Source organism: Agelaius tricolor, unplaced genomic scaffold (assembly GCF_023055355.1).
Source record: "Agelaius tricolor isolate 1412-34295 unplaced genomic scaffold, bAgeTri1.0.p SCAF_68, whole genome shotgun sequence".
Taxonomy (NCBI): Eukaryota; Metazoa; Chordata; class Aves; order Passeriformes; family Icteridae; genus Agelaius; species Agelaius tricolor.
The window spans coordinates 461,053-477,014 of record NW_027269328.1 but is presented as its reverse complement, the minus strand read 5'-3'; the positions used below and the strand labels follow the sequence as shown (position 1 = coordinate 477,014).

General features: G+C 55.1%; 1 protein-coding gene across 7 annotated transcripts in view; it reads left to right on the top strand.

Annotated features, from left to right (window-relative positions):
- Positions 1 to 15,962, top strand: part of DTNB (dystrobrevin beta) — a 156,937-nt gene that overhangs the window by 138,723 nt on the left and 2,252 nt on the right. For 5 of the 7 annotated variants that reach the window (XM_071417188.1, XM_071417189.1, XM_071417190.1 and 2 more), the window contains 3 exons: positions 5,743 to 5,832; positions 10,157 to 10,210; positions 14,796 to 14,829. In XM_071417188.1, coding sequence (XP_071273289.1) covers positions 5,743 to 5,832; positions 10,157 to 10,210; positions 14,796 to 14,800 — 149 coding nt within the window. In that variant the 3' untranslated portion in view covers positions 14,801 to 14,829. The remainder of the gene's footprint in view (positions 1 to 5,742; positions 5,833 to 10,156; positions 10,211 to 14,795; positions 14,830 to 15,962) is intronic. The other 2 variants (XM_071417192.1, XM_071417193.1) reach the window with 1 other exon arrangement.

Genomic DNA, 15,962 nt, shown 5'->3' with positions numbered 1-15,962 from the left:
GCCAGTGGACACCTAACTGGTGCCAGTGAGCACTTCTACCTGGTTTTTGTGCTGCAGCAGCAGCAGGAATGCTGTGGGATGGCCCCTCTGAGCCCTGCAGCTGCTCTGGGAGAAGGACATGCCTTCTCCTCATGCCATGGGCAGGAGCAGAGAGCAGAGCAGCCTTCCCAGGAGGCAGGATGCCAACACCAGCAGTCAGCGCCCCATCTGTGCTGGGGTGTCCAGTTCCCTCCTCTCCATCTCCACAGTGAGTTTGGTGGTGCAGCCCAGAGTTCTCTGCTGATTTCCTCAGCACTGCCTCTCCTTCCCCCTGTGCAGGATCCATTCTGAGCCCAGGATGGGGACAGAGCTCCCTCTCCTTCCCCCTGTGCAGGATCCATTCTGAGCCCAGGATGGGGACAGAGCTCCCTCTCCTTCCCCCCATGCAGGATCCAATCTGAGCCCAGGATGGGGACAGAGCTCCCTCTCCTCTCCCCTGTGCAGGATCCATTCTGAGCCCAGGATGGGGACAGAGCTCCCTCTCCTCTCCCCTGTGCAGGATCCCTTTCTGTGCAGGATCCATTCCCAGCCCAGGATGGGGACAGAGCTCCCTGAGCCCCAGGAGCACCCCAGGATCCATTTCATGCTCTCCTTGCCCCATGTTTGTGAGGAGCACAAGAGAGGGAATGGTCCTCGAGTTGCTTGGAGCCCCTGATTATAGCAGGACATGCAGATGCTGCATCTTAGCTCATTTTCCAGCCTTCCCTGGTGTCCCTGTTGGTTCTGTGTCCATCTGCCTTTTCCTGGGAAGGTGCAGAAGCCATGGCAAGGCAAACCCCTCCAGCAGAGTCACCCCACAATGTTCTTCACCTCCTCCTTCAGCGGATGGATCCATCAGGGGCTCCTGGCTGCCTCTGCCTAAGGACTGCCCCTTCCTCAGGACCTGCTGTGGCTTTCCCAGGTTTTTATCTCATGGCTTTCCCAAGTTTTCAACTAGTGTCTTTTCCAGGTTTTTATCTTGTGTCTTTTCCAGGCTTTTAACTTGTGGCTTTCCCAGGTTTTTAACTTGTGGCTTTCCCAGGTTTTTAATTAGTGGCTTTCCAGGCTTTTAACTTGTGGTTTTCCCAGGTTTTTAACACCTGACAGCATCCCAGATATGTGTTGTGAGGAACCAGGTGTCAGTGGGGACCAAAACAAACCCAAGACATCCCTCAGCACCCTGATTCTACTTCAACAAAAGCATTTCAAGTACTCCTGCTAGCTTTTCCACATCCACCAGACATTAAAAATGCGATGGTTGCGCCTCTCGCTGTGCTGAGGGCACAGAGGGCAGGGACACCAAGGGCTCCTTTTCCCTCCCACGAGCTGCCCCATTATTGGGGGAACTCTGGAACAGGAAAGCTTTGAAGAACTGAACCCTGGAGATCTTGGTCTTACAGTCCTGAGATTAGAAAAGTGCCCTCCTTAGATGATCTCCTGATGTTTCACTCAGCAGAGGATCACCAAGGCCTGCACTGGGATGGTGACCAAGTGTAGGTTTAGAATAAAACCTGGTGGTTCCTGGGTGAAATACTTGGATACAGAGGCCACCATCTCGTTAGAAAATCAATTCTGCTGTTGACCATCTTGGAAGAGAAGAAGACGTCCCTGGGGAACCCTCAGATCCACCACTGCCCACAGCAAGGTTCCTCTCATGACAACCACGGTGGGGCTGATTCTCTTGCAGGAGAAAATCCTGCAAGAGCAGACTCTGCCATCATTTTCCTGGAATGCTCCTCCCAGAAAGGCAATCTGCACAATTAGTGCTGTTCCATATTAATCACACAAAATCTGGCAGGGCCGAGGCCGGCAGAGAGCACAGGAAGCAGGAGAAAATGTCCATTTCTTCACTTAATAAAATAATTGATTGTCCCAGGCAGGAGATGTCTGGGTGGGCTTGGTGACATTGTCCAGCTGCTCCACAGCAGGGACACCACCCCAAGCTGCTCCAGCCTGGCCTTGAGCCCCTCCAGGGATGGGCACATCCCTGATCCAAGGGGGTCGTGGCCTTCAGGAGGCCCCACACAGCCCTGTGGGGTGATCCCTGTGTCAGTTGGTAGTAGAAAAAAAATTTAAATAATTTTTTAGACATTTTAAAAATAATTTTTTATTGATAATATAAAGAAATAAAGTTTAAAATTTTCTCTTTTTTTTATTAAATTTTCTTTTATTTTCCTTTTAAAATCTTAAACCTACTTTACCTTTCTCCTAAACCTATCTCACAATAAAAAAATAAATTAATTAATAATTAACCAGCAGTAAAACACACCATACTCAAAAAAAAATCTCAAAAAATCTAAAATTAACAAACCAAAACCACTACACAAAATTAGTGGGGTTTTTTTTGTTGTTGTTAATTAAAAAAAAGAGGTTTTAAGTTTTTTTATCTTTGACATGTGTGTTTCACAAAAACATACTTCGTTTTTTAGTAGTTTAATAGACTATGAGTTATACAAAAAGTTTTGTATTACTTTCCTAAATTTCTTTTTATTCCAAACAATAACACAGCTGTGTGCCCGTGCTCTCCTGGCTCTTCTGGCCCAGCCGTGGCCACTGGTGAGGGGGCCACTGGTGGTCACTGGTGCTGTCCAGCAGGGTGAGCAGGGCACTGCTGCTGTCCAGGGTGACCAGGGCACTGCTGCTGCTGTCCAGGGTGACCATGGCACTGCTGCTGCTGTCCAGGGTGACCAGGACACTGCTGCTGCTGTCCAGGGTGACCAGGGCACTGCTGCTGCTGTCCAGGGTGACCAGGGCACTGCTGTCCAGGGTGACCATGGCACTGCTGCTGCTGTCCAGGGTGACCAGGGCACTGCTGTCCAGGGTGACCATGGCACTGCTGCTGCTGTCCAGGGTGACCAGGGCACTGCTGCTGCTGTCCAGGGTGACCATGGCACTGCTGCTGCTGTCCAGGGTGACCAGGGCACTGCTGCTGCTGTCCAGGGTGACCAGGGCACTGCTGCTGTCCAGGGTGACCAGGACACTGCTGTCCAGGGTGACCAGGACCCTGCTGCTGCTGTCCAGGGTGACCAGGGCATTGCTGCTGTCCAGGGTGACCAGGTCACTGCTGCTGCTGTCCAGGGTGACCAGGGCACTGCTGCTGCTGTCCAGGGTGACCAGGACACTGCTGCTGCTGTCCAGGGTGACCAGGTCACTGCTGCTGCTGTCCAGGGTGACCAGGTCACTCCTGCTGCTGTCCAGGGTGACCAGGACACTGCTGCTGCTGTCCAGGGTGACCAGGTCACTGCTGCTGCTGTCCAGGGTGACCAGGACCCTGCTGCTGTCCAGGGTGACCAGGTCACTGCTGCTGCTGTCCAGGGTGACCAGGACACTGCTGCTGTCCAGGGTGACCAGGACCCTGCTGCTGTCCAGGGTGACCAGGACACTGCTGCTGTCCAGGGTGACCAGGGCACTGCTGCTGTCCAGGGTGACCAGGGCACTGCTGCTGCTGTCCAGGGTGACCAGGTCATTGCTGTCCAGGGTGACCAGGTCACTGCTGCTGTCCAGGGTGACCAGGGCACTGCTGCTGCTGTCCAGGGTGACCAGGTCATTGCTGTCCAGGGTGACCAGGTCACTGCTGCTGTCCAGGGTGACCAGGGCACTGCTGCTGCTGTCCAGCTGCTGTCCAGGGTGACCAGGGAGTGTCCAGGCAGCTCAGGGTGACCAGGGCCAGCACAGAGCCCTTTGAGGAAGAGGATTCCTTCCTCCAGGAAGGGGGAGAATTCCAACACTCGATCCCACTCACAGCCCTGAGGGTGGGAGGAGCAGCCAGGGGCTGTCACTGCCACTGTCACTGTCCCAGGGTGACCAGGGCATGGGGCACACGGGGCTGGTCCAGGGGCAATCTCCATCTCCCCTGAAACAGGAGTCTCTTCAAGCCAGGTCTCATAAGCTTTTGGAGATTCATTTCACACCCAAGATAACTCAGCTTATTTTTATGCCTTAGAAGGCATAAAATCAGCAAGACGGTTTTCATGGCAGTGTTAGAAACAAAAAAGTTTTAATAAAAGGCAAAATAATAAACTCTTTGCAGAGAAAAACTAATCTAAGTGCAAGAAACCCTCTTACCCCTGGTAAAACACCTCACAACAGCCATCAGTTTCTTAGTTCTCTTCTTTTTCTAGTAAATTGCCTGAGCAAGACTTTTTAGCTCCTGTCCAATTAACTATCCTTAAGTTTAAAATGAAGTCCCCCAAGCCCTATAAAACACCTTTTTCACTTAATCAGAAAGAAAAACTTCTAAACTTATTTCCTTTTTAAAAAGACAAAAGATAGTTTTGTCACTCCATCGACAAAAACCACATTCCTGTACTCCCCTGCTGTGGGAGCCAGCCCAGGCGGGGACAGGGGACACCTGGGGACAGTGGCAGTGCAGCCCCTGCTGATGCTGTGTGTGTGTCACTGTCACTGTCACTGTCACAGGATGACCAGGACATGAGGCACACAGGGGCTGTTCTGGGATGAATCTCCTCCATCTCCATCTCCCCTGCTGTGGGAGCCACCCCAGGTGGGGACAGGGGACACCTGGGGACAGTGGCAGTGCAGCCCCTGCTGATGCTGTGCGTGTGTCACTGTCACTGTCACTGTCACTGTCACTGTCACAGGGTGGCCAGGGCATGGGGCACACAGGGCTTTTCCAGAGGGAATCTCCATCTCCATCTGCCCTGCTTTGGGACACAGCCCAGATGGGGACAGGGGGCCCTGGGGGCAGTGGCAGTGCAGTCTCTGCTGACCCTCTGTGTGTGTCACTGTCACTGTCACTGTCACTGTCACAGGGTCACCAGGGCATGGGGCACACGGGGCTGTTCTGGGGTGAATCTCCTCCATCTCCATCTCCCCTGCTTTGGGAGCCACTCCAGGCAGGGACAGGGGACCCTGGGGACAGTGACAGTGCAGCCCCTGATGATGCTGTGTGTGCCACTGTCACTGTCAGTGTCACTGTCACAGGGTCACCAGGGCATGGGGCACACGGGGCTGTTCCAGGGTGAATCTCCTCCATCTCCCCTGTTTTGGGAATCAGCCCAGGTGGGGCCAGGGGACACTGGACAGTGGCAGTGCAGCTCCTGCTGGTGCTGTGTGTGTGTCACTGTCACTGTCACTGTCACTGTCACTGTCCCAGGGTGATCAGGGCATGGGGCAGGGGCTGTTCTGAGGTGAATCTCCTCCATGTCCCCTGCTTTGGGAGCCACTCCAGGTGGGGACAGAGGACCCTGGGGACAGTGGCAGTGGCAGTGCAGCCCTGCTGATCCTCTGTGTGTGCCACTGTCACTGTCACTGTCACTGGGTGACCAGTGCATGGGGCAGGGGCTGTTCCAGAGGGAATCTCCATCTCCATCTCCCCTGCTGTGGGAGCCAGCCCAGGTGGGGACAGGGGACATCTGGGGACAGTGGCAGTGCAGCTCCTGCTGATGCTGTGTGTGTGTCACTGTCACTGTCACTGTCACAGGATGACCAGGACATGAGGCACACAGGGGCTGTTCTGGGATGAATCTCCTCCATCTCCATCTCCCCTGCTGTGGGAGCCACTCCAGGCAGGGACAGGGGGCCCTGGGGACAGTGGCAGTGGCAGTGGCAGTGCAGCCCTGCTGATGCTGTGTGTGTCCCTGGGTGAATCTCCTCCATGTCCCCTGCTGTGGGAGCCAGCCCAGGCGGGGACAGGGGGCCCTGGGGACAGTGGCAGTGGCAGTGGCAGTGCAGCCCTGCTGAGCCTCTGTGTGTCCCTGCCAGGTACGAGGAGGAACCTGCGCAATGACCTGCTGGTGGCAGCTGACTCCATCACCAACACCATGTCCTCGCTGGTGAAGGAGCTGCACTCAGGTAAGGGCTGAGCCACAGGGAGAGCTGGGAGCCACAGCTTGAAGATTTGCCCTTAGGTTTATTTCCTGTTAAAGCTGGTTTTCTATTAACTTTCATTTCTGTTGAAACTGGGTTTTCTGTAACGTGAGGTTGCATGTCCTTAGTGACAAATCATTTTTATAGCCAGCACCACTGGCCTGGGCAATGCTGGGTGATGACCTCAATGACAGAGTCACGAGGCAGAGCAGGTTTTTGGGGTGAGTGTCCCCAAATTCCTGCAATACCTGGGCAGCAGGTGAGACCCTCTGCCTCGACTCCCCATCAGATGATGCAACCACATCTCAATAGCTGTACAGGAGGCCAGTTTCATCCCTTGTGGTTAAACAATGACATGGAAAACAGATAATTACTCCCTCTGAGCCTCTTCCCCGTGCCAGGGGAGCTGAACCCCCCTCTGGGGCTGGGGCAGGTCCTGCCTCTCCCAGGGAAGTGTCCCCTGGCCCTTGTCAGCAGCAGGGCTGGGACCATGCAGTGCTCCAGCACTAAATCCTGCTTCCAGGAGGGATTTCTCCATGGAAAGAAAGGGTTGTCAGCCTCTGAGAGGAGCTCTCCAGGGTGCAGTGCCATCCCTGCAGGTGCCCAAGGACAGACTGAAACCAGTGCTCTGGGCTGGTGACAAACAGGAGAGCAGTCACAGCTTGGAATCTGTGGAGGCCCTTGGGCAAGGTGAAGGTGCTGTGGTTCTGGTCTGGGCAGGTTTTGCTGCTGAGGATGAGGAAGGGAAGTGCCCTGTGTCTGTTCCTGCCCTTGGGCAAGGTGAAGGTGCTGTGGTTCTGTTTTGGGCTGGTTTGGGTGCTGAGGAGGAGGAAGGGAATTGTCCTGTGTCTGTTCCTGCTCCCTGCTGGAGCCAGCACCAAATTCCCCACACGTTTTGGGTGACCCACAAGGCTCTGCCATGGTGGTGGTGGAGCCTCCAGGGCTGAACAGGGGGGTCTCACTGCCCAGCAGTAAATCCCCCTCCAGCCCCATGTCCTGGCAGCAGAGGCAGCTCGAGTTAATAAAGTTGTCCATGGATGACACAGCACCAGCAGGGCCGTGCCAAGGCCACCAGCTCCCCCATAAATCACCTCAGCTCTGCCCCCGAGGCTCAAACACAGAGAACAAACCTCTGCCCAGAGTCTGCACTCATCCCTTTTTGCTTTCCAGAGCAGAGGGAGTGTTGTAGAATCACAGAATTGTGGAATAGCCTGAGTCAGAGGCACAGGGATCATGGAGTCCAGCTCCTGGCCCTGCCCAGGACACCCCAACAATCCCAGCCTGTGCCTGAGGCCATTGTCCACAGCTTTCCCTGCTCTCCATCCCAAAGCCCCTGACACAGCTCCAGCCACCCCCAGGGGCCATCCCTGGCCACCAGCCATGCCAGGGGCCTCCAAAGCTGTGTGCCTCACCGGGGAGTGGGAATGAAATGAAAATGGAGCTGCTGACAGGCTCGTGCCCGAGGAGATGCAGACACCAGGGAAGGCTCTCCTGAAGTGTCTGAGACGGTGTCATTTGTGCAAATGAGGAAGAGCATGAGTTATCCTCAGCTGATGGAGCCAGCAGGATTTCACACATTGTGTCCCGAGGGGAGCTGTGGGAACAGAGAACTCCTGCAGCGTGGGGAGGGCTGGGATCCAGGGGGGCTGCAGCTCCCTGCTCTGCCCCTTTCCTTTCCTTTCCTTTCCTTTCCTTTCCTTTCCTTTCCTTTCCTTTCCTTTCCTTTCCTTTCCTTTCCTTTCCTTTCCTTTCCTTTCCTTTCCTTTCCTTCCCTTCCCTTCCCTTCCCTTCCCTTCCCTTCCCTTCCCTTCCCTTCCCTTCCCTTCCCTTCCCTTCCCTTCCCTTCCCTTCCCTTCCCTTCCCTTCCGTCTTTTTCCCTGTCCTGTCCCTGCCCTGTCCCTGTCCTTTTCCCTGTCCCTTCCCTGTCCCTGTCCCTGTCCCATCCCTGTCCCTGTCCCATCCCTGTCCCTGCCCTGTCCCTGTCCCGTCCCTGTCCCTGCCCTGTCCCTGTCCCGTCCCTGTCCCTGTCCCTGCCCTGTCCCTGTCCCTGTCCCCGTCCCTGTCCCTGTCCCTGTCCCTGCCCTGCCCAGAGCAGGGGGTTCCCCAGGAGGGGACACACTCAGCAGCCCCACCCCGTCCTCCCAGGGCTCCCCAGCATGCCCTGGTGGCCCCAGGCACCTTCTCCTGCCATGGTGCTGGGCAGGGATGGCTGCAGAGCAGGAAAGGTTCATCCCCAGAGGTGCTGACACTGCCCAGGCTGCCCAGGGATGGGCACAGCCCCGAGGCTGCCAGAGTTCCAGGAGCCTTTGGACAGCACTGCCAGGGATGCCCAGGCTGGGATTGTTGGTGTTGGTCTGGGCAGGGACAGGGGTTGGACTCGTGCACCTGGGGGTCTCTTCCAGCTCAGGGTATTCCATGATTCTGTGATGGAGCTGTGGAGTCACAGAACTACAGAATCACAAAATCCCTGAGGGTGAAGATCTCCAAGCCCCTGAGTCCAACTGTTCCCCCAGCACTGCCAAGGCCACCACTGCCCCCAGGTGCCACAGCCACACCAAAGTGCCACTCTCACACTCCCAGTGCTGCTGGGCAAGCACTGATCCCATTTTTACTCCATTTTTACTCCATTTTTGCTCCATTTTTGCTCCACCTGAGCTCCAAAGGAGCTGCTTCAGGAGGTGCTGCTCTGCAGGGAGCCAAGGCAACGCTGGTTGTTCCTGACCCACCACTGAGCTCCAGGTCACAATCCTGGTTATTCCAGAGCTGCCTGATCTCCTCAGCTCCAGGTCACAATCCTGGTTATTCCAGAGCTGCCTGATCTCCTCAGCTCCAGGTCACAATCCTGGTTATTCCAGAGCTGCCTGATCTCCTCAACTCTCCCTTCAAGGACCCACTGGAGCTGTGTGACCCCCACATGTCACCATCCTGCTCTCAAAGCCACCAAGGATGTGTCTGCAAGGTCCCCTCTGGTCACATCCACCCTAAATACCTCTGGTGCTGCAGCTGTTTTGTTTCTCCAGCTGCTTTAGCCAACCTAAAATAAATGTTTGGGTGACTTCAGCTAATGCTTCAGGTTTAGATAGCAAATATTTGTCCAATATGACCCCCAAGAAACCATTTCCACCTGTTTAGTTGGGGTTTTTGGCCAAAATCAGTGGGTGTTTGGCCAATCCCAAGAGATATTCAAATATCAGGCACATTTATGGGATCATCCCCAAATAATCTTTATGTTCCTGTGGATGCATGGAAACAGTGAGTTCCTCACCTTCCCAAGGCATCTTCAGACCCTCAAGGATTGGAGATCCTTGGCTCTATGTACATGACCTGTTGTGTCAAATTTAATTTATTTAATTTTTTTATTTAATGATTTAATTAATTTTAATTTAATTAATATATTTAATTTATTATATATATACATTTTTATATATTATGTATTATATATAATATATATAATATATTATATATATAACATATAATGTTATATTATATAAAATATTATATTATATATAATATTTTATATATTATTAGACATAATTTATTTTATATAATAATATATAAATATTATGTATAATATTTATATATTATATAATTTATTATATCTAATATTTGTAAAATATATAATAGATAAATATTTTCTATTTAATTTATTCAATTTAATTAATTCCCCTGCAAATTTAATTAATGCAGGGGAAAATCAATGTTTAGTTGAAGATGTTACTCCCTATAACAGTAAATTCAAAAATCAGACTTCATGGTGCAACCATACTTCTTTAGTTCAGCCTACATTTGATATTCCCCTCCAGCTGCCACATAGAATATGTGGTAATAATAAAATAAATAAAAACATAGAATGTTTTTAATTTGTGGAGATGAGGTTTGGCCTGCTCTCCCAGCACACATCACAGCTGTGCCTTTCACTGGGGGCTCTCCCTGCCCTTGCAGCAGCGACTCCACCCTCAGGATAGCCACCAGCTGTTTGCACAGGTCCCAGGGAAGTGCTGGAATGAGATAAGAGCCACCACCTGCAGGAGAATGTCACCTTCTGCTCCCACTCTGCTGTGTCAAAACAGCAAAAACAGTCAAAAACCAGTCAAAAACCAGTCAAAAACCAGTCAAAACCCCTGAAGGGGCTTAAAGGCCCTGTGGATGTGGCACTGGGGACTTGGGGCACTGGTGGCCTTGGCAATTGGGGAAACAAGTGGACTCGATGGTCTGAGGGATTTCCCAACCCCAACAATTCCAGGATTGCCTCTCTCCTCTCAGCCCCCTGTCTCATGTCTGCTTTTCCTCTTTGTGTTTTCTCCTGAAGCAGAGGAAGAAGACGAAGAAGAAACAGAGAAGCTGCAGAACGGGAAGGACCGAGGTGAGGGGACAAACATGTCTCAGAGCTCTGCAGCGTTTTCTGATCACTCCTCTGGGGCTTCACTGGCTCCCTTTGCACCCCACGGGGGCCTCTGGGTGCAGGTGGATGGCTCTGGGTGCAGGTGGATGGCCCTGGGTGCAGGTGGATGGCTCTGGGTGCAGGTGGATGGCCCTGGGTGCAGGTGGATGGCTCTGGGTGCAGGTGGGTGGCTCTGGGTGCAGGTGGATGGCTCTGGGTGCAGGTGGGTGGCTCTGGGTGCAGGTGGATGGCTCTGGGTGCAGGTGGATGGCCCTGGGTGCAGGTGGATGGCTCTGGGTGCAGGTGGATGGCTCTGGGTGCAGGTGGATGTCCCTGGGTCAGGTGGGTGGCTCTGGGTGCAGGTGGATGTCCCTGGATCAGGTGGGTGGCTCTGGGTGCAGGTGGATGTCCCTGGATCAGGTGGGTGGCTCTGGGTGCAGGTGGATGGCTCTGGGTGCAGGTGGATGTCCCTGGATCAGGTGGATGGCTCTGGGTGCAGGTGGGTGGCCCTGGGTGCAGGTGGATGGCCCCAGGTGCAGGTGGGTGGCTCCCATTGCAGGTGGCTCTGGGTGCAGGGGGCTCTGGTGGAGCAGTCCCCTGGCAGGTGCTGTGGCACCTGTCACATGTCACCTGCCAGCCCCAGTCCCTGTGCCCAGCAGCTGCCATGGGCCAGTGTTACACAGAAATGTGAGAGAGGAGGAGGAAGAGGAGCTGCTCCAGAGGCTGTGAGAAATCACAGGGGAGGCTCAGACAGTGTGGCACTCACCAGGACAGACCCTGAGCACTGGCACTGTCACCTGCCCAGCCCCTGCCCACGGTGACCTTGGCTGGACAAGTGTCCCTGTGCCAGTGGGGATCCATCCCATGGTGGCCTTGGCTGGACAAGTGTCCCTGTGCCAGTGGGGATCCATCCCACGGTGGCCTTGGCTGGACAAGTGTCCCTGTGCCAGTGGGGATCCATCCCACAGTGACCTTGGCTGGACAAGTGTCCCTGTGCCAGTGGGGATCCATCCCACGGTGGCCTTGGCTGGACAAGTGTCCCTGTGCCAGTGGGGATCCATCCCACAGTGACCTTGGCTGGACAAGTGTCCCTGTGCCAGTGGGGATCCATCCCATGGTGACCTTGGCTGGACAAGTGTCCCTGTGCCAGTGGGGATCCATCCCACGGTGGCCTTGGCTGGACAAGTGTCCCTGTGCCAGTGGGGATCCCACAGGCAGTGCCACCCCTGTCACAGGAGCTCCCTGCCTTTCAGCCCTGTGTCCCTGGTGTCCCAGGCTTTCCCCTTGTGCTGAGGAACCCGTGGCCCATCCCAGGCGTTATTCCAGAGCTGGGAGGGATCCTCGTGGCCTCAGGGTTTTCAGGGCAGCCCGAGGGAGGGAATGCCGGGATCTGCTCCTCTCCTCGCACTCCAGGAGCCACCAGGAAGCTCCTCCCAGGGACAGGACCTCCCTCAGGGCTCTCTTGGCTTCTGCTCTGGATGTTCCAAACCCAAACAGAGGAACAGCCTTGGCCGGGTCTGAATCAGCCCCGGCATTTGTCTCGCTTGAGCCAAAGCCCAGTCCAGCATCAACAAAGCAGCACTTTGGAGCCTGCTTTTGTTACACACACATTTCCTGCTGGCTCAGCTGCTGCAGCACTTCTCCCAGAAGAGCTCATTGCCCTGAGCTTTCCCATCCCCTGCCTTGTGCAGAGCACCCAGGTGTTTGCTCTGTTCCTCTGCCCACCCGCGGCTGAGCGCGGTGGGGAGCTCGATTTTGGCTGAAACAGGAGATTTCCAGAGCAGAACCGAGTCTCAGGACCCTCTCTGCCCCAGAACATTCCTCATCACTGGAATATTTGAGATGCTTAGCAGATGATCCGCGCGGCTTTTTCCAAATATGCATTGTGTCTGGCATGGGAAACGGGACAGGGGGAGGCTGAGGCATGGCAGATGGTGGATGCAGCAGAGATGGAACACAAACTCTCCCCAATTACTCCAGCCCAGACGTGTCCAAGAGCAGAGCTGGGTCCAAGAGCCTCGGTGTGGAATGTAAATACTGTCCCTGCCAGGGAAAAAAGCACTTTATTGCAGTCCCAGAGCTGGTGAGGTCAGCCTCTGGCAGGGAGATCGAGGAATGATCAATATGGAGCTGCAGGGGCTGGGGGAGCTGCTGCAGACCCTGTGGCGAGGGGACAGCAGGGACGGGTGACACCACAGCCAGGGAGCTGTGGCCAGGGAGCTGCAGGGGTGGGGAGCCCAGGTTCAGCTCTGGGGGCAGCCCTGGCCCAGCAGCATTCTCCTTTTGGGATGAACTAGAGGAAAAAGCAGCTCAGGGGGTCCCCAGCCCCTGCACCCCACCCAGGCCGAGGGAGGGGCTGGTCCTCACTGCCACGGATTTAGAGAATCATCCCAGAGTGGGTGGCATGGGAAAGGGAGCTCAGAGCCCCTCCAGTGCCACCCCTGCCATGCCAGGGACACCTTCCCCTGTCCCAGCTGCTCCCAGCCCTGCCCAGCCTGGCCTTGGGCACTGCCAGGGATCCAGGGACACTTCTCTGGGCACCCGGGGCCTGCCCACCCTCCCAGGGAACAATTCCTGCCCAATATCCATTCCTAATCCACCTCCTTTTCATTGAATGCCACTCCGAGGGACAGCACCATCCTTGTGCTTCCTTACAAGTTTCTTCATGTGGTTATTTCCTATTTCCCTGCTGTGTTTTTATCTTATTCCCAATGAATGAACCCCAGCCCTCCCTCCCTGCTGGAGGGGCTGACCTTCGATGGAGCAGGGCTGGATTTGGGGGATGAAATCTCTGGGATTTGTTACACACACATTTCCTGCTTTGATTTGTGCAACAAATGCCACTCAGCTTCATCCCCCGTGGCTGGGATCGCAGAGCAGTGTCCCCAGAGGTGTCCCCAAGGTCTCCAGGCTCTGGGGGCACAGCTGGGAGCTGGCAGAGCCTCCTCCATCCCATCCTGGGGGTGACACACCCAGTTCAGCCTTGCTGCTGCTCCCTGTGCTCCCCCTGTGGATGCTGGCTCTGTGTCCACACCTTCCCCCTGCCAGGGCTCATCAGGGGTGGGAGCAGCTCTGCCAGGAGCTGGCCAAGTGCTGCTGCTTCTCCCCCAGGCTCCTCTTTGGGCCAAGACATGGACCCATGACAGTGTCACCTCAGACTCACCACGTCCTTGTCCCTTCCTCACTGCCCATTTGGGTTCTATAACCCTGCAACCACTGCAAGGGGGACCAAACACCTGGGTTCTGCTCAGACTGGTGGGAACAGCAGAGTTTTCTGGCCCGTTACATTTCCTGGACAAAAAAAATCCCAGTTTGAAATTCCAGCACTGGCACAGGGTGCCCAGCCTGGATCCCTGGCAGTGCCCAAGGCCAGGCTGGACACTGGCACACCCTGGCACACTGGGAGCTGTCCCTGCCATGGCAGGGCTGGCACTGGGGGGGGCTCTGAGCTCCCACCCAAACCAGTCTGGGATTCCCTGGAATGCCCCTGCCCATCTGGGCAAAGCTGAGCTCCTGCATCCCCCTGTCCCCAGAGGACACTCCAGGTTTGGGGTGACACCGAGCTGGCAGCTCAGCAGGGACAGGGCCAAGCCCTGGGAAGGTGCCCAGGTGCCAGGACAGGCTGGGGCCACCCCCACACAGAGCAGGGACAGCCTGGCACGGGGACACTGAGGTGACCCCGCAGCAGTGACGTGTCCTTCTCAGGGTCTGTGGCTCCTGTGGCATTCCTGGCAAGGAGGGGACAGCCCTGCCCCTGTGCCTGGCACCAGAGAGGCCACCCTGGGCCCAGCTGAGCTGCCCAGGACAGCAGGGACAGGGAGGGACCATGGCAGCCAGGGAGGTGACACCTGGAAGGGCTGAGGGCACTGGGATCAAAGCCCAGCCTGTGAATAACTGCTGGGAGGACTCAGGGAAACTGAGGCAGGGTCTTCTCTGGGGTGCCTGGGTGTGGTGGTGTTCCCAGGGGTCCCAGGGAAGAGAATCTGACTCCGTGTTTCAGAAGGCTTGATTTATTATTTTATTATATATATTACATTAAAACTATACTAAAAGAATAGAAGAAAGGATTTCATCAGAAGGCTGGCTAAGCTAAGAATAGAAAAGGAAAGAATGATAACAAAGGCTTGTGACTGACCAGAGAGTCTGAGACAGCTGGGCTGTGATTTGCCATTAATGAGAAACAATCACATTGGACCAATCCCAAATCCACCTGTTCCATCCCACAACAGCAGATAACCATTGGTTGCATTTTGTTCCTGCTGCATCCCACAGCAGCAGATAACCATTGGTTGCATTTTGTTCCTGTTCCATCCCACAACAGCAGATAACCATTGGTTGCATTTTGTTCCTGAGGCCTCTCAGCTTCTCAGGAGGAAAAGTCCTAAGGAAAGGATTTTTCATAAAATGTTTCTGTGACACCTGGGGAAAAGAAAAGGGGCAGGAATAAAGGGAATTCCCCTTTATTACCCCCTTTATTACCCCCTGCAGCAGTAAGAGCTGGGGGCAGATCCTCATTTCGTGGGGCAGGAAATGCTCCCCGTGCTAACCTGCTCTTCCCTCTTTGCAGGTTAGGAGGGACCACAGGCTGGACAGCAGCTCAGGTAAGGATGGACACCTGTCCCACCTCCAGCAGCTCCTGAGCTCCTGTCACCTCCTGAGCTCCTGTCACCTCCTGCTCTTGTCCTGTTTCTGCACCAGGAAGGTCCCACCTGCCCATCCCTCCCCTCAAATGGATGTTTTCCTCAGAATTATGGAATGGGTTGGGTGGGAAGGGACCCTAAAACTCACCCTATCCCATCCAGTGCCATGGCAGGGACACCTCCCAGTGTGCCAGGGTGTGCCAGTGTCCAGCCTGGCCTTGGGCACTGCCAGGGATCCAGGCTGGGCACCCTGTGCCAGGGCCTGCCCACCCTGCCAGGGCACAATTCCCCATTCCCAAGATCCCATCCAGCCCTGCCCTCTGGCACTGGGAGCCATTCCCTGGCTCCTGTCCCTCCAGGCCTTGTCCCCAGTCCCTCTGCAGCTCTTCTGGAGCCCCTTCAGGCCCTGCCAGGGGCTCTGAGCTCTCCCCAGGGTGGGCAAACACCACCACCCCAGCCCTGCCAGCCTTATCTCCCATTTTATTGTCCCTTCTCCCCTTTTATGGTCCCTTCTGTAAGGAGAGGAAACAGGAGCCCGTGGTGATGGACCCTGTCCAGACAGACCAAAAATACATTGTCTGCCCCTGAGAAAGGCAGGGCTCCGAGTTAATAAGCAGGCACAACAGATGGACAGACAGACAGGTGCAGGGAGAGCAGGAGGGGCAGGGCTGGAGCCTGCAGTGTCTCCAGGGAGATCCTTATCTCCCCCACCTGAAAAGCTGCGAGGAGCAGGCTCGGGTTTCCACAGCCCCTGGAAGTTTGCCACAATGCCCATCAGCACTCCCCGTGGGCAGGAGGCAGAAACTCCTGCCATGGATGCAGCAGAGGGGACAGCAGGGCATGGGGACAGCAGGGACCTTCCTCTGGGACCTCCTCCCTCTCCCTGGTGATGGCAGGCACCGGGCAGGAGAAAGCCTTGGAGACCTTTCCCTGATCCCCCAGGGCCAGGAGGATCCAGAGCAGGATTTTGTGGGATAATCCCAGCACCAGCTCGCACCAAACATCCTCTGCAAAGTGCAAAAAGGGGATTTGCCCTTTTCCCCACCTCCCAGCAGTGCAAGGATAGAGCCCCAGAGAGGCTCAGGAGCCTTTCT